This window comes from Diprion similis, chromosome 5, assembly GCF_021155765.1.
Source record: "Diprion similis isolate iyDipSimi1 chromosome 5, iyDipSimi1.1, whole genome shotgun sequence".
In the NCBI taxonomy this organism is placed as follows: Eukaryota; Metazoa; Arthropoda; class Insecta; order Hymenoptera; family Diprionidae; genus Diprion; species Diprion similis.
Window position 1 is genome coordinate 1,440,471 of NC_060109.1, and position 18,248 is coordinate 1,458,718.

At 35.4% G+C, this 18,248-nt stretch overlaps 3 protein-coding genes across 3 annotated transcripts; 2 read left to right on the top strand and 1 right to left on the bottom strand.

The window, feature by feature from the left end:
• The first annotated feature begins 3,027 nt into the window (after positions 1-3,027).
• LOC124406302 (spondin-2-like) lies at positions 3,028-9,099 on the top strand. Its single transcript, XM_046881672.1, has 6 exons — positions 3,028-3,436; positions 7,218-7,417; positions 7,494-7,598; positions 7,663-7,842; positions 7,927-8,098; positions 8,769-9,099. The coding sequence occupies exons 1-6, from the start codon at positions 3,247-3,249 to the stop codon at positions 8,963-8,965; spliced, it is 1,044 nt and encodes a 347-aa protein (XP_046737628.1). The 5' UTR covers positions 3,028-3,246; the 3' UTR covers positions 8,966-9,099.
• A 1,414-nt stretch (positions 9,100-10,513) lies between these two features.
• LOC124406327 lies at positions 10,514-11,823 on the top strand. Its single transcript, XM_046881714.1, has 4 exons — positions 10,514-10,568; positions 10,683-10,817; positions 10,954-11,088; positions 11,170-11,823. The coding sequence occupies exons 1-4, from the start codon at positions 10,514-10,516 to the stop codon at positions 11,451-11,453; spliced, it is 609 nt and encodes a 202-aa protein (XP_046737670.1). The 3' UTR covers positions 11,454-11,823.
• Positions 11,824-13,065: 1,242 nt separating this feature from the next.
• Positions 13,066-17,418, bottom strand: LOC124406287 (protein preli-like). The gene is made up of 5 exons (XM_046881650.1): positions 17,233-17,418; positions 14,092-14,475; positions 13,737-13,950; positions 13,419-13,667; positions 13,066-13,310 (listed from the first exon to the last, which is right to left on the bottom strand). Exons 2-5 carry the CDS (start codon positions 14,181-14,183, stop codon positions 13,146-13,148), a joined length of 720 nt encoding a protein of 239 aa, XP_046737606.1. The 5' UTR covers positions 14,184-14,475; positions 17,233-17,418; the 3' UTR covers positions 13,066-13,145.
• Positions 17,419-18,248: the final 830 nt, after the last annotated feature.

Genomic DNA, 18,248 nt, shown 5'->3' on the forward strand with positions numbered 1-18,248 from the left:
ATTCTTTCGTATTCATTTTTTTTTTTTCTTTAGCTGTATCATTTGTTACCGATAAGTAATCGTATCTATCAATCAACATACGAAATTTTTTTATTCTGGTTTTCAATTGCTAATTTTTATCGATCTGGACGTTTTCGAATCTAATGCAGCAAAGAGAAAAAAAAAATCGTTACACGACCTTTTGCCACTAAAATCGTATTTTTGGCACTTAGAATCCTATGCCATTGGACATCCGATATACCTATAATAAATTCTAAAATTAATTTCTTTCGACGTTCTGCAATATGCATTCCGCAATAATGCTGCAGTGCATTTACTTTTGACCTAGATGGTTGGAGATACGATTATACGATCTTTAATTTCCTCAATACTACGAAATCAAATTCGGTTGATAATTCTTGCAATTATATATCCGCTTCTGAGAATACGACGAGAGGATAAGACGAAACGAATATTCTCTTCTTCTTATTTTTTCCTTATGGCTATGTCCCACGGACTTATGGACGGAGTATTCCCGTGCGGGGCTATACCATAAGACCGAAGGAGAATCGGATCGATCAGCCATCTTAATAGGAGCCAATTGCGCGCCACGTTCAAACCGGTTACCCCACATAATAATTAATAATTACTATCGATGGAGTTTGCTGATAAATATAAGCTTAAATGTAGTGTCTTATTTTCTTAAATAATAATTTATATTGTTTTATTCGGAAATGGTAATTTCTTTTTATGATTATATGAATATTGACTAAAGTAAAATGTAATATATATACAGTAATGGCTTGTTAAAGTATTTTTTCAGGGTATAGAAATTACGATTTTGATGTAACGATCCGTAACTTGTGGGGTAAATTTACATTATTGAAGATACATTCTGTGATTGAATTTCCTGAAAACAGCGTCAAACTCATTTCTCTATATTCGAAATAAAAGTGAGCTACGACATTTATAAAGAAATTAATTGCCACTCGGCTTGGGAGCAACAGTGACGTAGGCAGATTCAGAGACCTGCGGAGTAATAAATGACTTTTCATTGCAAGTTAATTTTGTCATTTGGCCTTTTTTACATTTTATGTGTTTTTTATTTGGATTTAGGTATACGAGATTAATCATGCGAGTATTGAACGGTGTACCTACTTTTCGTCGTTTGTATTTATCCATCTAACTTTAGTTGTCAAGTCAAGATCTTGGAAAATTCGTCCATATGCATATAATTCATTCTTGTTGATTCTTGCTACCGCAATAATCGTACAGAACTTGTTCAAAGTTCAAATTTCAGGTATGTGCATATCGCACGCTCATTCTATCAAGTGTTTCCAGAAAATCAGATCTTCATGCCAAAGGATTTCTTTGCAAGTAATGCATTAGTTACTTGTTCCAATTTTTTTTTCTAATTTCAACATTATATAAATAATTATTGCCAAGTGTCCCATTATGCTACACCTTCCTACTAAACGTAAAAAAAAAAAAAAAAAAAAAAAAAAAGGTCTGGTGTGTTCAAGTATTCATCGTCCGCTATCTATTATTTTTGTAATTTCTAATTATGTGGGAACTCCTTTTCGGTCCTGACGTAAGACATGACTCAGGGCTGACTCGCGATTTACGAGTATTATATTTGAGTGTGAATTAGAACGTGTCTACATCGCGGCAATAAACTGCCGGAACGTAGATGTTTGTTTTTAGATTCCGAGCGTGAGTGTGGCCCAATTGAAAAACAATAAAAGAGAGCCTCTACATTTGCTTGATTTGAATCAGCTGGAGATCGTAATCTCGTAGCTTGGAAATTAAACAAAAAATTGACGATCACTGAGAATTCGTGTGCACTTAAATTTGGATTTTCTTTGCGAGGTGTTTCTCTTCGTGTCATAAAACACTCTACGTTTCAACTTCAGCTAACGAAACTAAAATGCAATTTGTTACAGTTCCGTTGGTTTAGCATGGTTATACCAGTTCTGAAGGGTCGCTTAAACGTATTTCCGATGGTCGTTTCTGCGGCTGCACTTCACTTATAAATAGATGTCGATTATACCTTGTGCAACAGAAACTAGTTCGCTTTCGTTTCACTATAAGTGTGCTGGAGGAATATTTTGAAAACGGCACCTGGAGGCAAGCCTCGATCTCACGTCTCGACGCTTTTGGCTTTTGTATGATCAGACGATAGCTTATGCTTTCTTGAATCTATGTCAAAATCACGCCCACCTCCGATGATGCTATGTTAATCGTGGATCAAAAGACAGCCGTTCGGCACTTTTGAGGTGACCAGTATTAGTGTTCAACTTGGAAATTGGAAAAAAATTATGCTATGTTGTATTACTTTTTTACTACAACGATATAAATGAACTCGACACTCTTTAAAACTCATTCATTATCAACAGCCGATAGTAAAAACGTCAAAAATCAACGAAATTTCATCGATCGATAAATTCCAAAGTTGTCGTATCAAGATTCCACACTGAATGGTACACGGTTTTTTCCAACTATTCACAGAGAATGTTAATTTCACGGTCCGCATCTGAACTAAATCGATGAGCTGATGTAGAATCGAGAGAAAGATACGCCATTAATTGGACCAAGAATTGAATTCTGAATGTTGCTAGCCGATCCTCGAAGGATAACGCTACAGCGTACATCGACTCTCGACGTTTGATAAGTTTCTTGAAATATCTCAAGTCGGCAGAGTAACGTAACCGGGTATAAATATCGGGCAGAGTTTCGGGCGGCAAACAGTTTTGCAAGGCGAGGCTGCCGGAACGGAGAACCCCAACCATCCTAGTCGTCCTAGTCGTTGCTGTAAAAGAGCTCGACTAGGTTCTTTGTAACTCCGGTTCATCGGCACGGTGCTCATCTGAGCTGCGCCCACGTGTCTTAGATAATAGCACCGAAACGGGGAGGATAACGTTAGAAAGTGAAGCGTCAAGTGGCTCTCCGTCATCTTAAAACCGCGACTCGTTGGACCGATGTCGGAACTTCTTTGCGATAGCTCGACAATAAACTACAGTAGGAGTGATTAAATGATGCTCTCGGATCGGTACTGCGATAAACTACGGTCAAAAAGCCTCGAGTAACTGCTGAACTTGAAGTTTTGTGAGAACTCGGTGCACCACCAAACATCGAAATCTGTAATGAAGGTGAAACGGGTACCGGTATCGAGCTAAGTGGACAGTGGATGAAAATAAAGCGAACGCTGCGCATGTGATTGAATTCAGGAATTCGGAAGAACGCGTGTTTCAAGTGGCAGATCTGAAGATGTGGTTTCTCGCATCGTTCCTTATCATCCTGCCAATTTTCGTCGAATCAAGAGTATCGCGCAACGATATCTGCAGTTCGAATACGTTGGCAGTATACAAATTACGGATGGACACACACTGGTCAAACGAAACGTTCCCAAAGCAGTATCCGCTCTTCAGGCCAGCTGCTCAATTCTCTCGTTTGTTAGGTAAATACCCTTCATTGCACTTTTTCGCTTTGTCATATTGTATTATCTTTATGTTTGCCCTCATAAAAGTTCACCAAGTTCAACGACCAAAAAAACTGGCAAACATCAAAGTGAATTATTATTTTTGTACATGACATATCCCTTTACTGAGCGAAATTTCAACTCTCATATCACACTAGCTAGAGTAATATCAGTCACCAATACTTATTTTTCTGCTTATTGGGACCTTAAGTCTGTTTCTTCAATTTGCTATTTTTTTTTTAGTCAAATAAGACTGTAACATCAATTTATTTTTTCCAAGACATGAATAATCTAATTAGAAAAAAGTATAATACAAGTGATCATAATGAAAACAAATTGTCTAAAATTGTGTCTTGAACTTTTTGGTGACGATTACAAAGTTCATCGTTCCATTCTCATCCCGAGAACTACATTTCTCGTTTACGGTAAAAACCGAAAATAGTTGCGAACTGTATAGTAACCAAAAGTAGAAATTTCTCTTGATGTTCCCAGGCAAATCTCGGAAACGTCATAGCTTTATGTAAAAGATATCAATCGTTGAAACGTCGTGCCCCGGAGGTCCAAGCTTGGCTCGTAGCTTTTCATGGTGAATTACATTCGCATGAAAGAGCCTTTCACACAGCGTATATAATATGTGATTCGCGCATTTAGCCCATGGCACAGACTCAGATAAATCGCTGAATTATAATACTGAGCAGGGGGATCAGATCCTGAGGACGCTAGACAGTTGTAACTTATGATGACATGAACCCGGAAATCTGAGAGTGTACATTAGACTGTGCCAAATGAAGCAACTATGTTTTTTTTCGGTCCCATACGAATATCAGGTTGTCTCTCACAAAGAAAAATTCTGGTAAAGTTTCAGCTCGATATGCCCATTTTTCAGTTAGCGTTCGCGTAAGTAAGAATTTTTTGAAAAAAAATTTTTGTCCCCATTTTATGTTCGATAACTCGTTAAATATGATCGATAAAAAAAAAGAACAAAATGTCATTTTGTAGGGAATTAAATTGTCTGCAAAAGTAACTTTTTTCTGGAGTCAATGATACCTAATTTTATATAAAAATTTATATTTATGTTTGTTGTTAAATTTTTATTGTTTAAATTTCTGCAAAGCCAGAACATCGCATTTTCCTTCAATTGATATTTTCTTAGTATTTTATTATTATAACCATTATGCATGTTTATCGATAAAATAACAATTTTTCATAAATAGTATCAGAATCTTAAAACAATTATTATGAACAGTATTTTACCACAGATAAAAATTAATGGAAAAGTTAAATGCGAAAAACGTTAAAACGAAAGAAAAGTATTGTTACGAAAATCGTTAATATAAGTAGCTTAAAGTTAATTTATTTACTCAAAATATAAAAACTATTTCTTTAGATCATAAGATTTTATAAAAAATCGAAATTACTGAGTTTTATACGTAATATCGTTGTTTTGTAAGTGTTTAACGATAAATATGAATGTAAATTTTGACAAAAAATTAGATTTAATTGACTTCAGAAAAAAAGTGGCTGATTTTTTTAATTCGATCAAAAATTACTTTTCCAGAGGATTTAATTCCCTAAAAAATGCCACCTTGTTCGTTTTTTAATCGATCATATTTAATGATTTATAGAACATAAAATTAAAACAAAAATTTTTTTTTTTAAACATTTTTATCCACGCGAGCGCTAATTGAAAAATGGACGTATCAAGCTGAAACTTTAGCAGAATTTCTTTTTACAAGAGACAACCTTATTTTCGTATGTCACAGTCTAATGTACATGGACTCGGTGCTCGAAGGAGTCATTACACGCGCCTTTTGCACAGTGTTATTTTTAATTTCTTTTAATTAATCACGGTTTGATGTCGCGTCGTCTCTGCTGCTCGGTTGTCAAGTCGAATATTGTATTATCCAGAGACAGCTGTAGAAACATAATTGAAACATTCAGGCTGAGCGAGGCATAACCGAAAGACACTTCGAACTATGTAATAAATGGCGTTCACGAATCTTCTCACTTAAGAAACTGGTGACATGCAATTGAATGACTAAATTACGAGTGATCGTTATTTACGTTCGCAAACTGTTTTTTTAAGCCTCGTTAAACTGCCAATTAGCTTTTATACGCCCAGAGGATGAGACTTATTTCAATACGATTTTATGAGGATATAAAGCTGTTTCATTTATCGTAAAAAAAAAACGCGGATCTTGTGCTTAAAAAAAGTTATGCAGCCTTATAGAAAATAAATTCCAATTTTATGAATATTGTGTCCGTACTTCGATAATTATAATGAAAGCTGAATAAATTAACTTATTTGGTTATACAGCAAAATTTAATCCAAGTTGCATCTTATTTAAAAAAAATTCGTCACCATAGATGAAATTTAATTTTCGGATCACGTATATTGTTAAAAAATGACTTGCAAATTCTTCTGCAAAACGAAGAAATTTTATTCAAAGTTGGAGGGTATACAAACCAAATCGACGTTGGATTTGAATTCAGCGCATTAAAATACAGAAAAAAAATACTTGATCTAGTTTAAGAAATTTTTTTTCGTCTGTATAATTGCATAATTGCAATTTTTCACGATTTTTTAACGATCTTCAGCGGTTATTCGTAACTTACTAAAACTTTGGAGGGTCTACGAGCTAAATTAACTCATGATTTCGATTCAGGGCATCGAAATACATAAGAAACATACTTGATCTAGTTCGAAAAAAAATTTTTCGTTAACGTAACTGCATTCTTTTCGCGATTTTTAGCACTTTTTAGCAGTTTTTTGGTATGTACTCTAAATTTGGAGGGTTGGAGAGCTAAATCAAGTACAGATTTGGATTCAGCGCATGGAAATACACAAGAAACATACTTGATCTACTTCGAAAAAAAAAATTTCGTTTGCATAGAAACATTTTTTCTCTTCCGACATTTTTAGCAGTTTTTTGCAATTTACTCAAAATTTTGGGAATGTATGGACCAAATGGACCACAAATTCGGATTCAGCGCATCGAAATACATAACCTAAAGTGAGTCTAGTCAAATGTATAATACAGACCACTTTTTTTGTGTGCCGGTGTAACCAATCAATTTTTTTAAAGCCAACTAACCGAACACAACTAAAGAGAGATAATTATTCTTTCAGGCATCACATCCGGTAATAATTAGAAATCCTAATTGTATTGTTGTCAAAGTTTATATACACGATCTTACGTACAGTTTCTACATCATAAAAAACGTTCAGTCGTGATATCTAAACTTTCGAAATGACTTGATCTATACGACGAACATAGAAATAGTTTGTTTCAATTCCTGGTACTATAATTTGATCGTATTAGATTTTTTATAACATCCAAACGACAGTTCCAAAAATTTTTATGTAGGCTAGTCTAATTCCGAGGCACTTATAGATGAGCAAATTTTTTTCAAGAGTGAATTTTATGTGCAAAATAACGGTGAAATTTAGTTTAAAAATTGTTCAATAGAACCAAGTCAAAGGTGACGAGTCCCAGCGCAGCGATCCAGCCGCGCCTTTCTCAGATGTTATTTAACTCTCAAGATAATTTTATTGTTCATCACTGAGTCTGTCTATATTCGTTCCAATTAAATTTCACCGCTACATCAATCAGCAAGTTCCACCAAATGTAATTTATCCGAAATATGAACTGACGATAATTTTCGATTCGGATTTAACTCCATTAAAATTGAATTTTAACTACGAACAATTGAATTCTATACTGGCATGCTAACCATTCTGTTCAATAAATTTATGCAGGCATGGTGCACGATTCGTCCTACGTATTATGGCGTGACGGAACCGAAGCAAAACGGGAAATTCGCATGGTAGCGGAGAAGGGTGTAGGAGAGCTTTTGGAGCAGAAGAAAGGCGTTCAAGACGTTTTTGCAGCACCCCCCGTGGTCCAAGGTGTCGGATCGACTGAAACAATCTTCTACTCGGACGGGAAACACCATTTGGTAATATCTCTTGAACGTCCGAATCGTCGAAAATTCTATCCCCGCCATCGCCGATAACTCAAAATTTCTCTCTCAGGTCTCGGTGATATCAAAAATCGTTCCATCGCCTGACTGGTTCGTTGGATTGGACAGCTACAAACTCTGTTCAAACGGACGTTGGATAAGCAACATATCGGTTCAGGCAAGTGTTCGGAATGCAATGAAAATTCTCCTGTGAAAATGGCCGATCTGTACTTTTACCGCAGGTCGGACCATTCGACGCTGGGACCGATGAAGGCTTCACGTTCACGGCGCCGGATTGGCGAACGGACCCGATATCACCGATAACTGCGATCACGTCACAGTATCCTGATCACCCGGCGAACAGCTTCTACTATCCTGAGCTCGAGGCGCTCCCACCTTTGGCGACTTTTCACATAACCAGGGTGAGTCAAGGACACTTTGGATTAGGGGTAATGATATAAAGTCCTTCGTGACGTTGCAATGCTACATTGTATATATCCTTGCAGGAACGAGTCTACAGAGCTACCGATGGCCTCAGAGGATCGAAAAAGAGGCGGTACAAACTGGCGAGAATTAATCCAGTTATTGTTCCCTTGCCAAACGTTATTGGAAAGGTTACGAATGATGGTCATCGACGCAAACTGCCTCACGTTAAACGTGGCCATAGAAAATCATCACGTGAGAAACTCTAGGATTTTTTTTGCTCGATTATTGAATTGGTTCGAAGTTTTGGAATTTTTTAAATTCAAGATGGCTGACCGAGATCCGAAAAGTTACTCGATTTGAATGAAACTCGGTATTCAAGGTCACTGATCAAGAATATAAACTCGAAATTTTAAAGTTCGTCATAGTGGATCCAATATGGTTGCGTAGAGCGACTTTTTGGGTTTTTGTTCACAATATTGGATCCCCCATCTTGAATTACGAAAATCTAAATCTAGATTCGTTATCAACGACCCCAAAAACTCCACATCCAGGTGATTATCCACCGGAAAACGTAAATATAGGCTTTACGTGTGAACGGAACTTTGTACAGGTTATACTTAAGATATTGGCATATTATTTGGGGACTTTCTAAGGAGATGAAAGCTCAAGAAATCCTAGCAATCTAAAGCTTAATTATAAGGACAGAATCCGGTTGCCACGCACACTTTGGTATTTGAATCTGACTCCTTGACGACGGCAATAATCACTTTCTCATAATAGCATCGCGATTACGTACTCATCTCTGACGAAGCCAACTCACTTTTATGACTATCTTATTAGTTAGCCTATCCCTTACTGGCTTATTACTTTCCCAACAATAACCATTACAATTATACAATCATACAACAATAACAATTAACAGGTCAAGCTGTAGACTGCGTTTTGGGCCAGTGGAGCACTTGGTCATCCTGCAGTGCATCCTGTGGAGTGGGGTTCGAAATGCGGACCAGGAGAATAACGAAGCCACCAAAGTTTGGGGGCTCTTGTTCGAAAGAGTTGCAACAGAAGCAATGGTGCGGTGGACACACGAAGTGCATCGAGCGTCACTTCAATTGGTGATGAGCTGCCGTGACAGAATTAAAATTTGAAATTTAATCTTCAGCAATTAACTCATCGGGAGACACAAATATGGTCTCACTTCACTTTTTCGACTTCCGTTTCTTCAGGATTCAGATACTGTTTTACTGATGCGATGATCCATTGCGAAATGACTCTTTGTTTCCCATTCTGCATACCAATGGAACTCATGTAATCCAGTTGTGCAGATACACACATCGTACCTTACGGTTATCGTCATCATCCGAAACGCCAAAAAGTGTTGCGAGTATAATATCGATTAGTACATATTCATGTTGCAGTTACGACAGATCATTAAATGAGCTACAGCATTGTTCTGGTTTGTTTTATTAGCATTTTACTATCGTCCTACCATTATAGAACGATTGCGTATAGTCTTGAATCGTTGCGTACCGGCTAATCAAGAGATGCAGCGAAATAACTGACAAAGTTTAACATATGTTTTCTCATTTGCGGTTCGAATTCACTACGCTTTTCTAATTTTGTGGAACGATCCCCAATTTCTCTTGTCGAACAATTCATCCAAATGCCTACACGTAGTAAATGGTCTCCTAGTTCCCCTAACGGATTCCGTCGCACTGAAATTGAACTGAAGTTGCACTTAGATTTCACTTCGATCACATTTAAATTCACGGTGTAGTTGAGAATTGTTTACACTGTATTTTCACTGTTGTTGCAATAAAAGCATACCAACGAATCACCAAAAAATTACTGAAATAAAAATTTTGGAGAATTAATGCTAAATTTCTCAAATATAAAAATCATTCATTTTGAATTATGAAATTTTATTTGTAAATTTTTAAGAAAAAGAAACTATTTTATAAATATCCAAAATAGCGTAACTTGTTAAACAATTATATTTTATAAAAGTAGAAGCAGCTAATTTTGATTAGAAAGTATTGAACTTAGAAAATTAGAAAACAAAAAAACTTTGATCTGGAAGTTTTAACTCGAGAAAATTAGAGAAACAAATAATTTCGACAATGCTCTATGAATCATGTTCTAAACATTTGCGCTATCGACTTCTCTCGCAAAATTACGACAATATGTTGAATCGAAAAATTGATACCAGCATCATCCAAAATAGTGAAAATTTTCACCAAAAATCCAAAGTGGTTAGCCTTACTTGTTTGAGCAGAAAGTTTTTAGTCTCCTAATCGATTTGTATGATCATTTCTAGACTAATCCTGTGGAGTAGAAGTCACCTATGAGTTTGCTCGTGAATTTCTCGTTACTTAGTGCAATTTTTCACGATACTCGAAACCTCTACGAAATATAAACGTTGTATTACGAAAGACGTAAAATTATTCTATCGATTGACCGAGAAGCATAAATCAATACAACTGTCAACATTGAGCGTCAGACCCGATTTAATCTGAAACAATCACAGAGTCGATACGTTTCCATACGGCCAAATAATGAATTGTCGAATCGAAGTACAATAAAAGTAATAAATGGATCGAATGTTGGCGTATAAAATTAGTCGAAACAATCAACTTGCGCTCAGTTTGCATCAGAAAACGGCTTACAATGGATCGAAAAAAAATCCTGATATTTACGTGGTCTTTGTTTTTGTGCAATCTGGGTAAGAAATGGTTAATTTTTTTTAGAATACGTGATATTACAAGAAAAATAGATGCCTCAAATTTTTTTCTTCAATAAAAATAAACTAACGTTCTGAACGATGATTTTCGTTCAGAAGTCGTTTTTAGCAGTGAAGAGCTGAGCGACTGTCCCTTAAGTTGCCCGAATGTCTACAAGCCAATCTGCTCTGGAGGAGTAACTTACGATAATATGTGTTTTTTGAAACTCGAAGTATGCAAAGGCAACATCAGTAAGCCAGCGTAATCAACTTTGTTTATTTTCGTTGTAATTCAGTTTTAAGTAAGATTCGAAGCATGATTTATCACAATTGATGTTCAATTTTCATTGCTATTGTGTGAAATATTTTTATTCGTTGAATTTTGTAGAAAGCGAAGCTGTTGAAGAGATCGAGCCATGTCCCGAATTTAATGACATCTCTGGTAGCAGCAGCGATTCGGTAAAAACAGCGGATGAAAAAGTAGAGAATGAAGGCAAACGCAACAAAAAAAATCATTCTCACAGTGAGCATAGTACAAAAATTTACTTTTAATTATCAAGCAAATTAAGTCTAAATAAAACAAAGTTTCTTACGAACATTTTAGATCACAAACAGCAGATGCGAAGGCGATTCTGTGCTTCACCGTGTCCTGAACGAACATCTGATGAGAATACGATCAAACTTTTTGGTAATGGATACGAGAATAATTGCACTGCAATAAAGGAAGTCGCGTGTGCAACAGAGCTACGTAGAAATAATAATGAGAATAATGGAACGGAATCATCAGATTCCGAGAGATCTCCCCGAGATATGAAACTGGCAAAGAAAGAGAAGTTAATATCTCGACCCATTCAAGAAAACATTACATTGGATGAAGAAAGAATATAGCAACGAGATTGATCGAAGTTTGGAATTTAAATGTATTGATGGGATTTGCAAGACGACATTAGATGCGTACAAAGATTTCTCATCAGACTGTATAGACTGTGCGAATCCATATAACAGCTTAACAATAAATAGTTGATCCTTGAAACAATATTAATAGATAGAAAGTTTTCTATACATATACGATTTTTTATTCAACCTCATTAATAAAATGAATACACAGATAGACGATTGGAAATGATAAGACAACAATATACTTTCAAAGACAACCTATGTCGATAACTCTAATCTAAAATATATACATATACCTATTATAGGTAATACCAGTTCCTCTTCCTCCTTTTTTCGACGTGTCATTTACTTTTGTACTAAAAATTATTCCTCAGGATTCTTAGACTATAGGTATATGCACGGTATCTAAGGTTTACCGTGGCTACAATAACAAGTTTGTGTTCAATCCTTTGATAATAAGTTTTCTTAATTCAAACTCGAATGAAGGTGATTTTCAGACCAGCAATTGTTCACCAGACGAAATATTCGCCACATATTTATCACTATGAATGATTATAGAATTAGGACCCAACAGTAATTGGTTGAAATTGAAAACTTGACATTTTACAACTATACACTTTCAACTAAATCCAAGAAGTTTAGTCGTCGAATCATTCTGCCATCATGCTACTGACGACGAAACATAACTAGGTAAGTTGTCGGACACCGTCAATATAGCCATGCCCTGGTTCATGCCCTAAACCTTTTCTAAGTAAAGATCTAAATACCGTTAATCGTATTCTTCAGAATATTCATGTTCATTATAATTATAGGTATCATATATTATCATATAACGTGTAACATATTTTTCACATTTAAACATATGGCAAGCTAGAATTACTCGATAACAATACAACGGATATTTCGAATGAAGATTTTTAACCCGATATCTCAAAACAAGAGTTAAAATGAAAAAACAAAATAAGAAAATACTTTAACATAATATATATTCTACGATATAGGTGGAGAAGAATTAGAAACATATCAAACTAATTTGATGATATTTGCGTTTTGACTACATGATTGATTCTTATAGGTATAACATAGCGATGATTTTTTTTTCGTTTTTTTTTTTTTTTTTTTTCAAACTGGAGTTTGATATATTTATATTGGATCAAAAACGATCAACGAAATTCAATCTGTAAATGCGTGTGTCGACCATACACGCGTATTAAACTTTTATATATACAGACTTAAAATATACATTATTGCCAATAAAAACAAATCAGTATTCATTTTGCAATTGTGTACAAGAAAAAAGAAACATTGAAGAAAAAAAGAAATGATTTCTGAAACGAATGATTGTGAAAAAAATACGGTTTCAGTCAATGTCTTACGAAGCATCATTATGAATGGTTAATTTAAAATCTGAATTTGAAATTAATAATATACTGTACTGTATCTTGTGGAATCGTAACACAGGATATATAATATCCATACAATTCATCAACAATGTTCGGACGTACTGCTTAACTTATCTGTACAATTTTATCTCCTGTAAACTACTAGAAACAATTGCATTGCAGTTATTGAACATCAGTATCGAAGCATCGAAAATGCAGACTTATCTCACACATGTATATTTCATCATGCGGTGTGGTTTGGTTTTCATACACGTTCGTACAGACTCATCGAATAATACCATTAGGATTGACTTGGCTGACAAGACGCATAAATTGGTCCAGCCTTTTGCTTGGCAAGATCGGTCGCCTTCTTGGCAGCGTCTTTCATCTTCTCAGCCTTATCGTGAAACGAATGCTGAATATCCTCTGCAGCATGCGTCAACTTCGCTATGGGTGGTTGCTCCATCTGAAATAGAAGTTATAAAGGTTATTCCGCTCATGGATAATTATGATTTTCTCACCACGTAACATTGAGCGCGATAACTATTCTCCGGAAATGAAAACTTGTTCAAACCTTGTCTATGTATCCCATCTGCACCAGACCAGGATTCATATATTCCGCGGTTCGCGGAAACATGTGAGCCAAAACGTAATTGAATCCACCCGACATTTTCGCACAATTCTTCCTAAATCTGTCCATTCCAAAGGCCTGAATCGCCCGGCTGAATCCGTAAACTTGACTGTCGATCCAGGCCGATCTTACAGCCACTGTCCATTTGGGATTCTCGTCGGACACCTTGTATACAACCTTTTCAATGACGGTCTGAAACGAAATATTTTTATGAAAACTTATACAATTGTTTACAATTAGTTATTTATTTTATGGCCTCACCATAACTTTGGCGTATCCCAAATTTCTAGTATAAGTAGTCAAGGTCTTCTTTTTTGGGTCGACAACACTTTCCTCGACAATTTTCACGACATTCTTACTTATAAACCGTTCACCCCATTTTGGCACTCTGTTTGTTTTTGTTAAAAGCCTCTTCGAATATAGTTTATTGTTCTTCACTTCTCTGGATATCGTATCCTCGGATAAAACATGGGTGCTGTAATCATATTGAATCAAGCATAAACACGCACTTTCCTTGAATTCGGAGTCCAAGTCCAATAGTTACGTTGAGTGAAAAATTGGACTTAAACTTTGAGACCTGATTACTGGTAAGTAGTTTTTAAATTTATTCACTGACCTGTGAGGATTTGGATATCGGTGCCAATAACCTTGAGCAACTTGTTCCCAACTGAATTGGAATATTGTACTACTTTCAAAATATTTAACCATTTCGATAGAAGTTTTTTGGAACGTATACGACTATATGACTTTGCGTTATTTATACTTATGTGATTTTATTATACTAGACAATATGTTGCAAATGTAATTAGGAATGGATCCGAGCACGTGATTTTGGGACTTAGGTTGGGTAGTATTAATTCTGACGCGAGCGCTTCGTTCAAACACAAACAGAGCGAAGTAATCTTTATCCAAGAATATTTATCGTGTCTCCAAGCTTGAAGATCTTATCAAAATATTGGAGATACTTCAACGGTCGCTATGGATTAGAATTCAGTCACACCTGAAACAGAAATATAGTGCATTCTAAGTAAATCGCTATTGTTCTCAACACTTTCATGAAATAATTTAAAAAATCAGTGGTGAACGTGTTTGTTAAAGAACATCGAAATTTTACAAGTGAAACAAACGATTTTTCGCACTTTTTCTATCCTAAAGAGTTAGCGATTCCATTCAGATACCGATATTTACTCATAAATTCGCAACAAAAACCTTTTCATAAATTTTCAATTTTCACGTCTGCCATCAACAGCATAAAAATCTTCTCAGGAAATTTTCGTATTCGATTTTGAAACTGGAACTATATTTCAATTATTTCATCTAGCAATTGGGTCATAGATCCCGTTTATCTGTATGCTAAATAAGAAAGTCTATAACATAGTATGTACACCTAGCGCAAAGATGCTAATTTGAAAATAAATAAACATACCGTAAGTATTTTCAAACTAGTCAGATACCTTCGTTCCATCGCCTCGTGATTCATGCGTGCATGTAATTCTAATCAAAACTTATCTTGACCCCAGTAATATGATTATCGTAAGACACCTCATCTTACATGATATAAATAAAAAATTGTCTTACATTGAAAACTTGCTGATATTACAACAAATAATATTTCTTTTATATCATTTACTGAGAAATGTTTGATGCTTTTGAATGAAACAAAGTTGATTGTCAAATTGATGCAATTTTTCTACACATTAACTTATAAACGAATCAAGACAATTTGAAATAATTATACATCGGACAAATTTCGACGAGAAACTTTATTATTCACAGACGTTAGTTGTTATTCTTAGGATATTCTTGTTCACCCTGATAAACGGTGTCTCATACCATTACCAGTAGGTGGTGGTAAGTGGATGACTAGCAACAGACACGTTATGAGTAGATAAGGACATCAATGTTGTAGGTCTTCATACCTATAGATAAAGTAGAATGAATGCGAGTGATGATAAATTTTGTAAGAATCGATATGAACCCAGAGAAAAGAAAATATTCTATTGAAGTATGACGAGAGAAAGCTTGCAATTATTTATGTATATAGATTGAATACCGATTATTATTATCATTATTATTGTTATTCTGTAAAGTTTTTTTTTTTTTTTTTTTTTTTGTTTTGTCAACTATTCTTGGAATCTTTTACTGACATTAGCAAATTTAAAAGTGTCTAGCGTTCCTATTTTTTTTGTCAATCGTCAATAATAAATGAGTCTTGGTAATTCATGAATTGTAGACAACGTTTTTACATGAATATATCTGTATCGTGATCAAAAAATATAGGTTATCGGTGTTTTGCAGAGGTACGTATGTATAACATACGTTATCTCTACAAAAGAAAGAAGTTTGTTAGACACTAGTTGAAATTGCTTGTACGTCAGTTCATATTTCTTATCTAAATTAAATCTGATTTTTAACGAAGATTTGCTAATTTTCATTCAATAGTTATGACTTTTGTTTCAACGATTAAGGAAACTCTTGCAAATTATCGACTTAAGCACAGATATTAATGTAGCCACAGATAATAATGGTCACCGTTCATAGTTGAACGGGTTAATAATAGATGGTCTACTAACATAAAATCCCACAGTGTCCAATTTTAGCATCAATGATATACTTAGCTACAAATGAAAGAACAAAGTATGGCATGCATGGCAAACTGAGAATATATATATTCATTGTCATTCGTCTATACGAAAATTAGTTTAGTGTAATATTTAACATCAGAAAAACAATTATTCATGTATAATTAATTTATGTTATATTGATCGGGAGAATGAAACAGAAAACTTAATTGTGAATGTAGTTTAAAAGCAATCCTAATTATTACGAGTGAAAACCTTAGCTATCGAATAGAAATATATTGATGAAGAAAAAATGTAGAATCTAAGTGAACAAGCAGACAAACAAAGTAAGTAACACGTGAGTAAAGTGTGAGTTACACTGCTGATAAGGCAATAAAAATGTATAAACAGTTGTAGTATCGCTTAATCAACGCTGACCGGGAATCATCAAGTTCAAAGTCGAAATTTGAAGGTTTCAACCGAATATAAGATTCAAAAGGTATACGAGCATATGCAATAGACTAAAGAGGATCAAATTCGAGATAGCCATTGAGAATGCAAAATTTGAAAAGTGTTGATACGACTTTTTAATTGAAAACGAAACGATAAAATATCCGAAACCATTGGAATGCGTGCTTGGAAACAGGGCTAAAGCAGCGGCGAATAACTTACGGAAAAAACCACGATTTTACGTGATCGATTAGCTTCCTCCATTCAAGTACTGAACGATGCTGAAATTTTTTTGATGGTCGAAAGAATCTGGAAACAAGTGAAAGTGATTCAGGATGAAAATGTTTTCAAAGAAAATTCGAGAGTCGTCCGATGAACCGAATTGTGACATAATGCGACGGCGTGAACGGATAGAAGAACGAATTGGCATGAGTGTAGATATTCGTACACAACGAAAAACGTGTGCCTAGACACGTACGCACGTGGGTGTGAGATGTGATTGAATGAAGCTACGCCTGCGAGCCTAGGTCAGCGACAGCGTGCGAGAATTTGAAGAGAATGATCATTGATACGTTGATGATCGTGTGATTTGAAACGAATACAATTACACTGTCCGATGTGAACGAATCCGTTGTGGGAAGACAAGGCGGCGGACTTTGGTTTATTGCCAGAAAATCAGTTATATAGCTGTTTGATTTTAGTGTATAAATGGCGAATTACGGATAAATAATCTTGCCGCGACTTACCGGCACCGTTGTCACCGTTCACAAATCCATCAGGCTTCAGACAAATGTTCAAATTTTATACATCTTGTTTAGCAGCCGCTTTTTATCACGCACAATCAACACGATGCACGAGTGCCAAGAAACACTACGTTAATCCAGAATGCTCGATCGGTGAAATCTACGATGCAAGGCCATTCTGCTGCCTGTGAACGTGAAAAGGTGTTAGAAGCGCTCAGACTGCCATTTGAGGATTAGTGTTCACCACGTATCCACTAGAGTCGCTACAATCGGCCCGTTTTTACCGACGGAGCTTCCAGTTCGTCGTCTTTTGTCAACGTTTAAAACAAAAAAAGAAGACGAAACATCATTGGCGGCGGTCAGTCAGTTATGTCGATAATGCAGACCGCGTACTGATCTGCTATAATCGTAGATCGCGGTAGGTTACGCGGCAATTTTTGAACTAGAAGACTGTTAAAAATGGTGTTACGCCCTGACGAACCTTTTTCAAATTCCTTTTAAAAACTAAATTGTGAGCGAACGGTACCCTTTGGCTCACTCAACAGTGCGTAGGAATTCTTTTAATGTTAGACAGCGTGATAAATGGCGCTGAATCTCATATTCGTTTAGCAGATATTTCTACCCCTCCTAGAAAAAGCCACGTACCTAAACCAATCTAAAAATCTTTCTTTTGTCAAGACGTATTTGCCATCAATAATTAGGACAATCTGCTTACATCAGAAGGTCCAAATTAAAATAGAGTAATTTGTATACAGTACGAGTGTATGTGTGAAAATATCATTAAGAAATTTTTTGTCAATATTTTAATTATGCAAATGACGAGATTGAGAACCATTGGATAACGTTGTTAACGGGGAAAAAAAATTGTAATGATTACAGATGAAAATTGTGACTTCAGGAATGCCCAGCAACAAAATACTCGGATGGCGATCACCCATGGACAGCAGCTTCTAGCTCCACTATTTTCGGCGGAAATGACTTGAAAAAATAACGAAGTGTACTTCAAAATATGAATAAAA

Coding starts and splice junctions, on each gene's coding strand:
- LOC124406287 (XM_046881650.1), bottom strand. CDS start 14,183: ATGGTTAAATATTTTGAAAGTAGTACAATATTCCAATTCAGTTGGGAA. Junction 13,668..13,736: donor TGGGATACGCCAAAGTTATG/GTGAGGCCATAA, acceptor ATTTCGTTTCAG/ACCGTCATTGAAAAGGTTGT. Junction 13,311..13,418: donor AGATGGGATACATAGACAAG/GTTTGAACAAGT, acceptor CTTCTATTTCAG/ATGGAGCAACCACCCATAGC.
- LOC124406327 (XM_046881714.1), top strand. CDS start 10,514: ATGGATCGAAAAAAAATCCTGATATTTACGTGGTCTTTGTTTTTGTGC. Junction 10,818..10,953: donor AGTATGCAAAGGCAACATCA/GTAAGCCAGCGT, acceptor TGAATTTTGTAG/AAAGCGAAGCTGTTGAAGAG. Junction 11,089..11,169: donor CAAAAAAAATCATTCTCACA/GTGAGCATAGTA, acceptor CGAACATTTTAG/ATCACAAACAGCAGATGCGA.
- LOC124406302 (XM_046881672.1), top strand. CDS start 3,247: ATGTGGTTTCTCGCATCGTTCCTTATCATCCTGCCAATTTTCGTCGAA. Junction 3,437..7,217: donor TCAATTCTCTCGTTTGTTAG/GTAAATACCCTT, acceptor AAATTTATGCAG/GCATGGTGCACGATTCGTCC. Junction 7,418..7,493: donor CGGACGGGAAACACCATTTG/GTAATATCTCTT, acceptor TTTCTCTCTCAG/GTCTCGGTGATATCAAAAAT.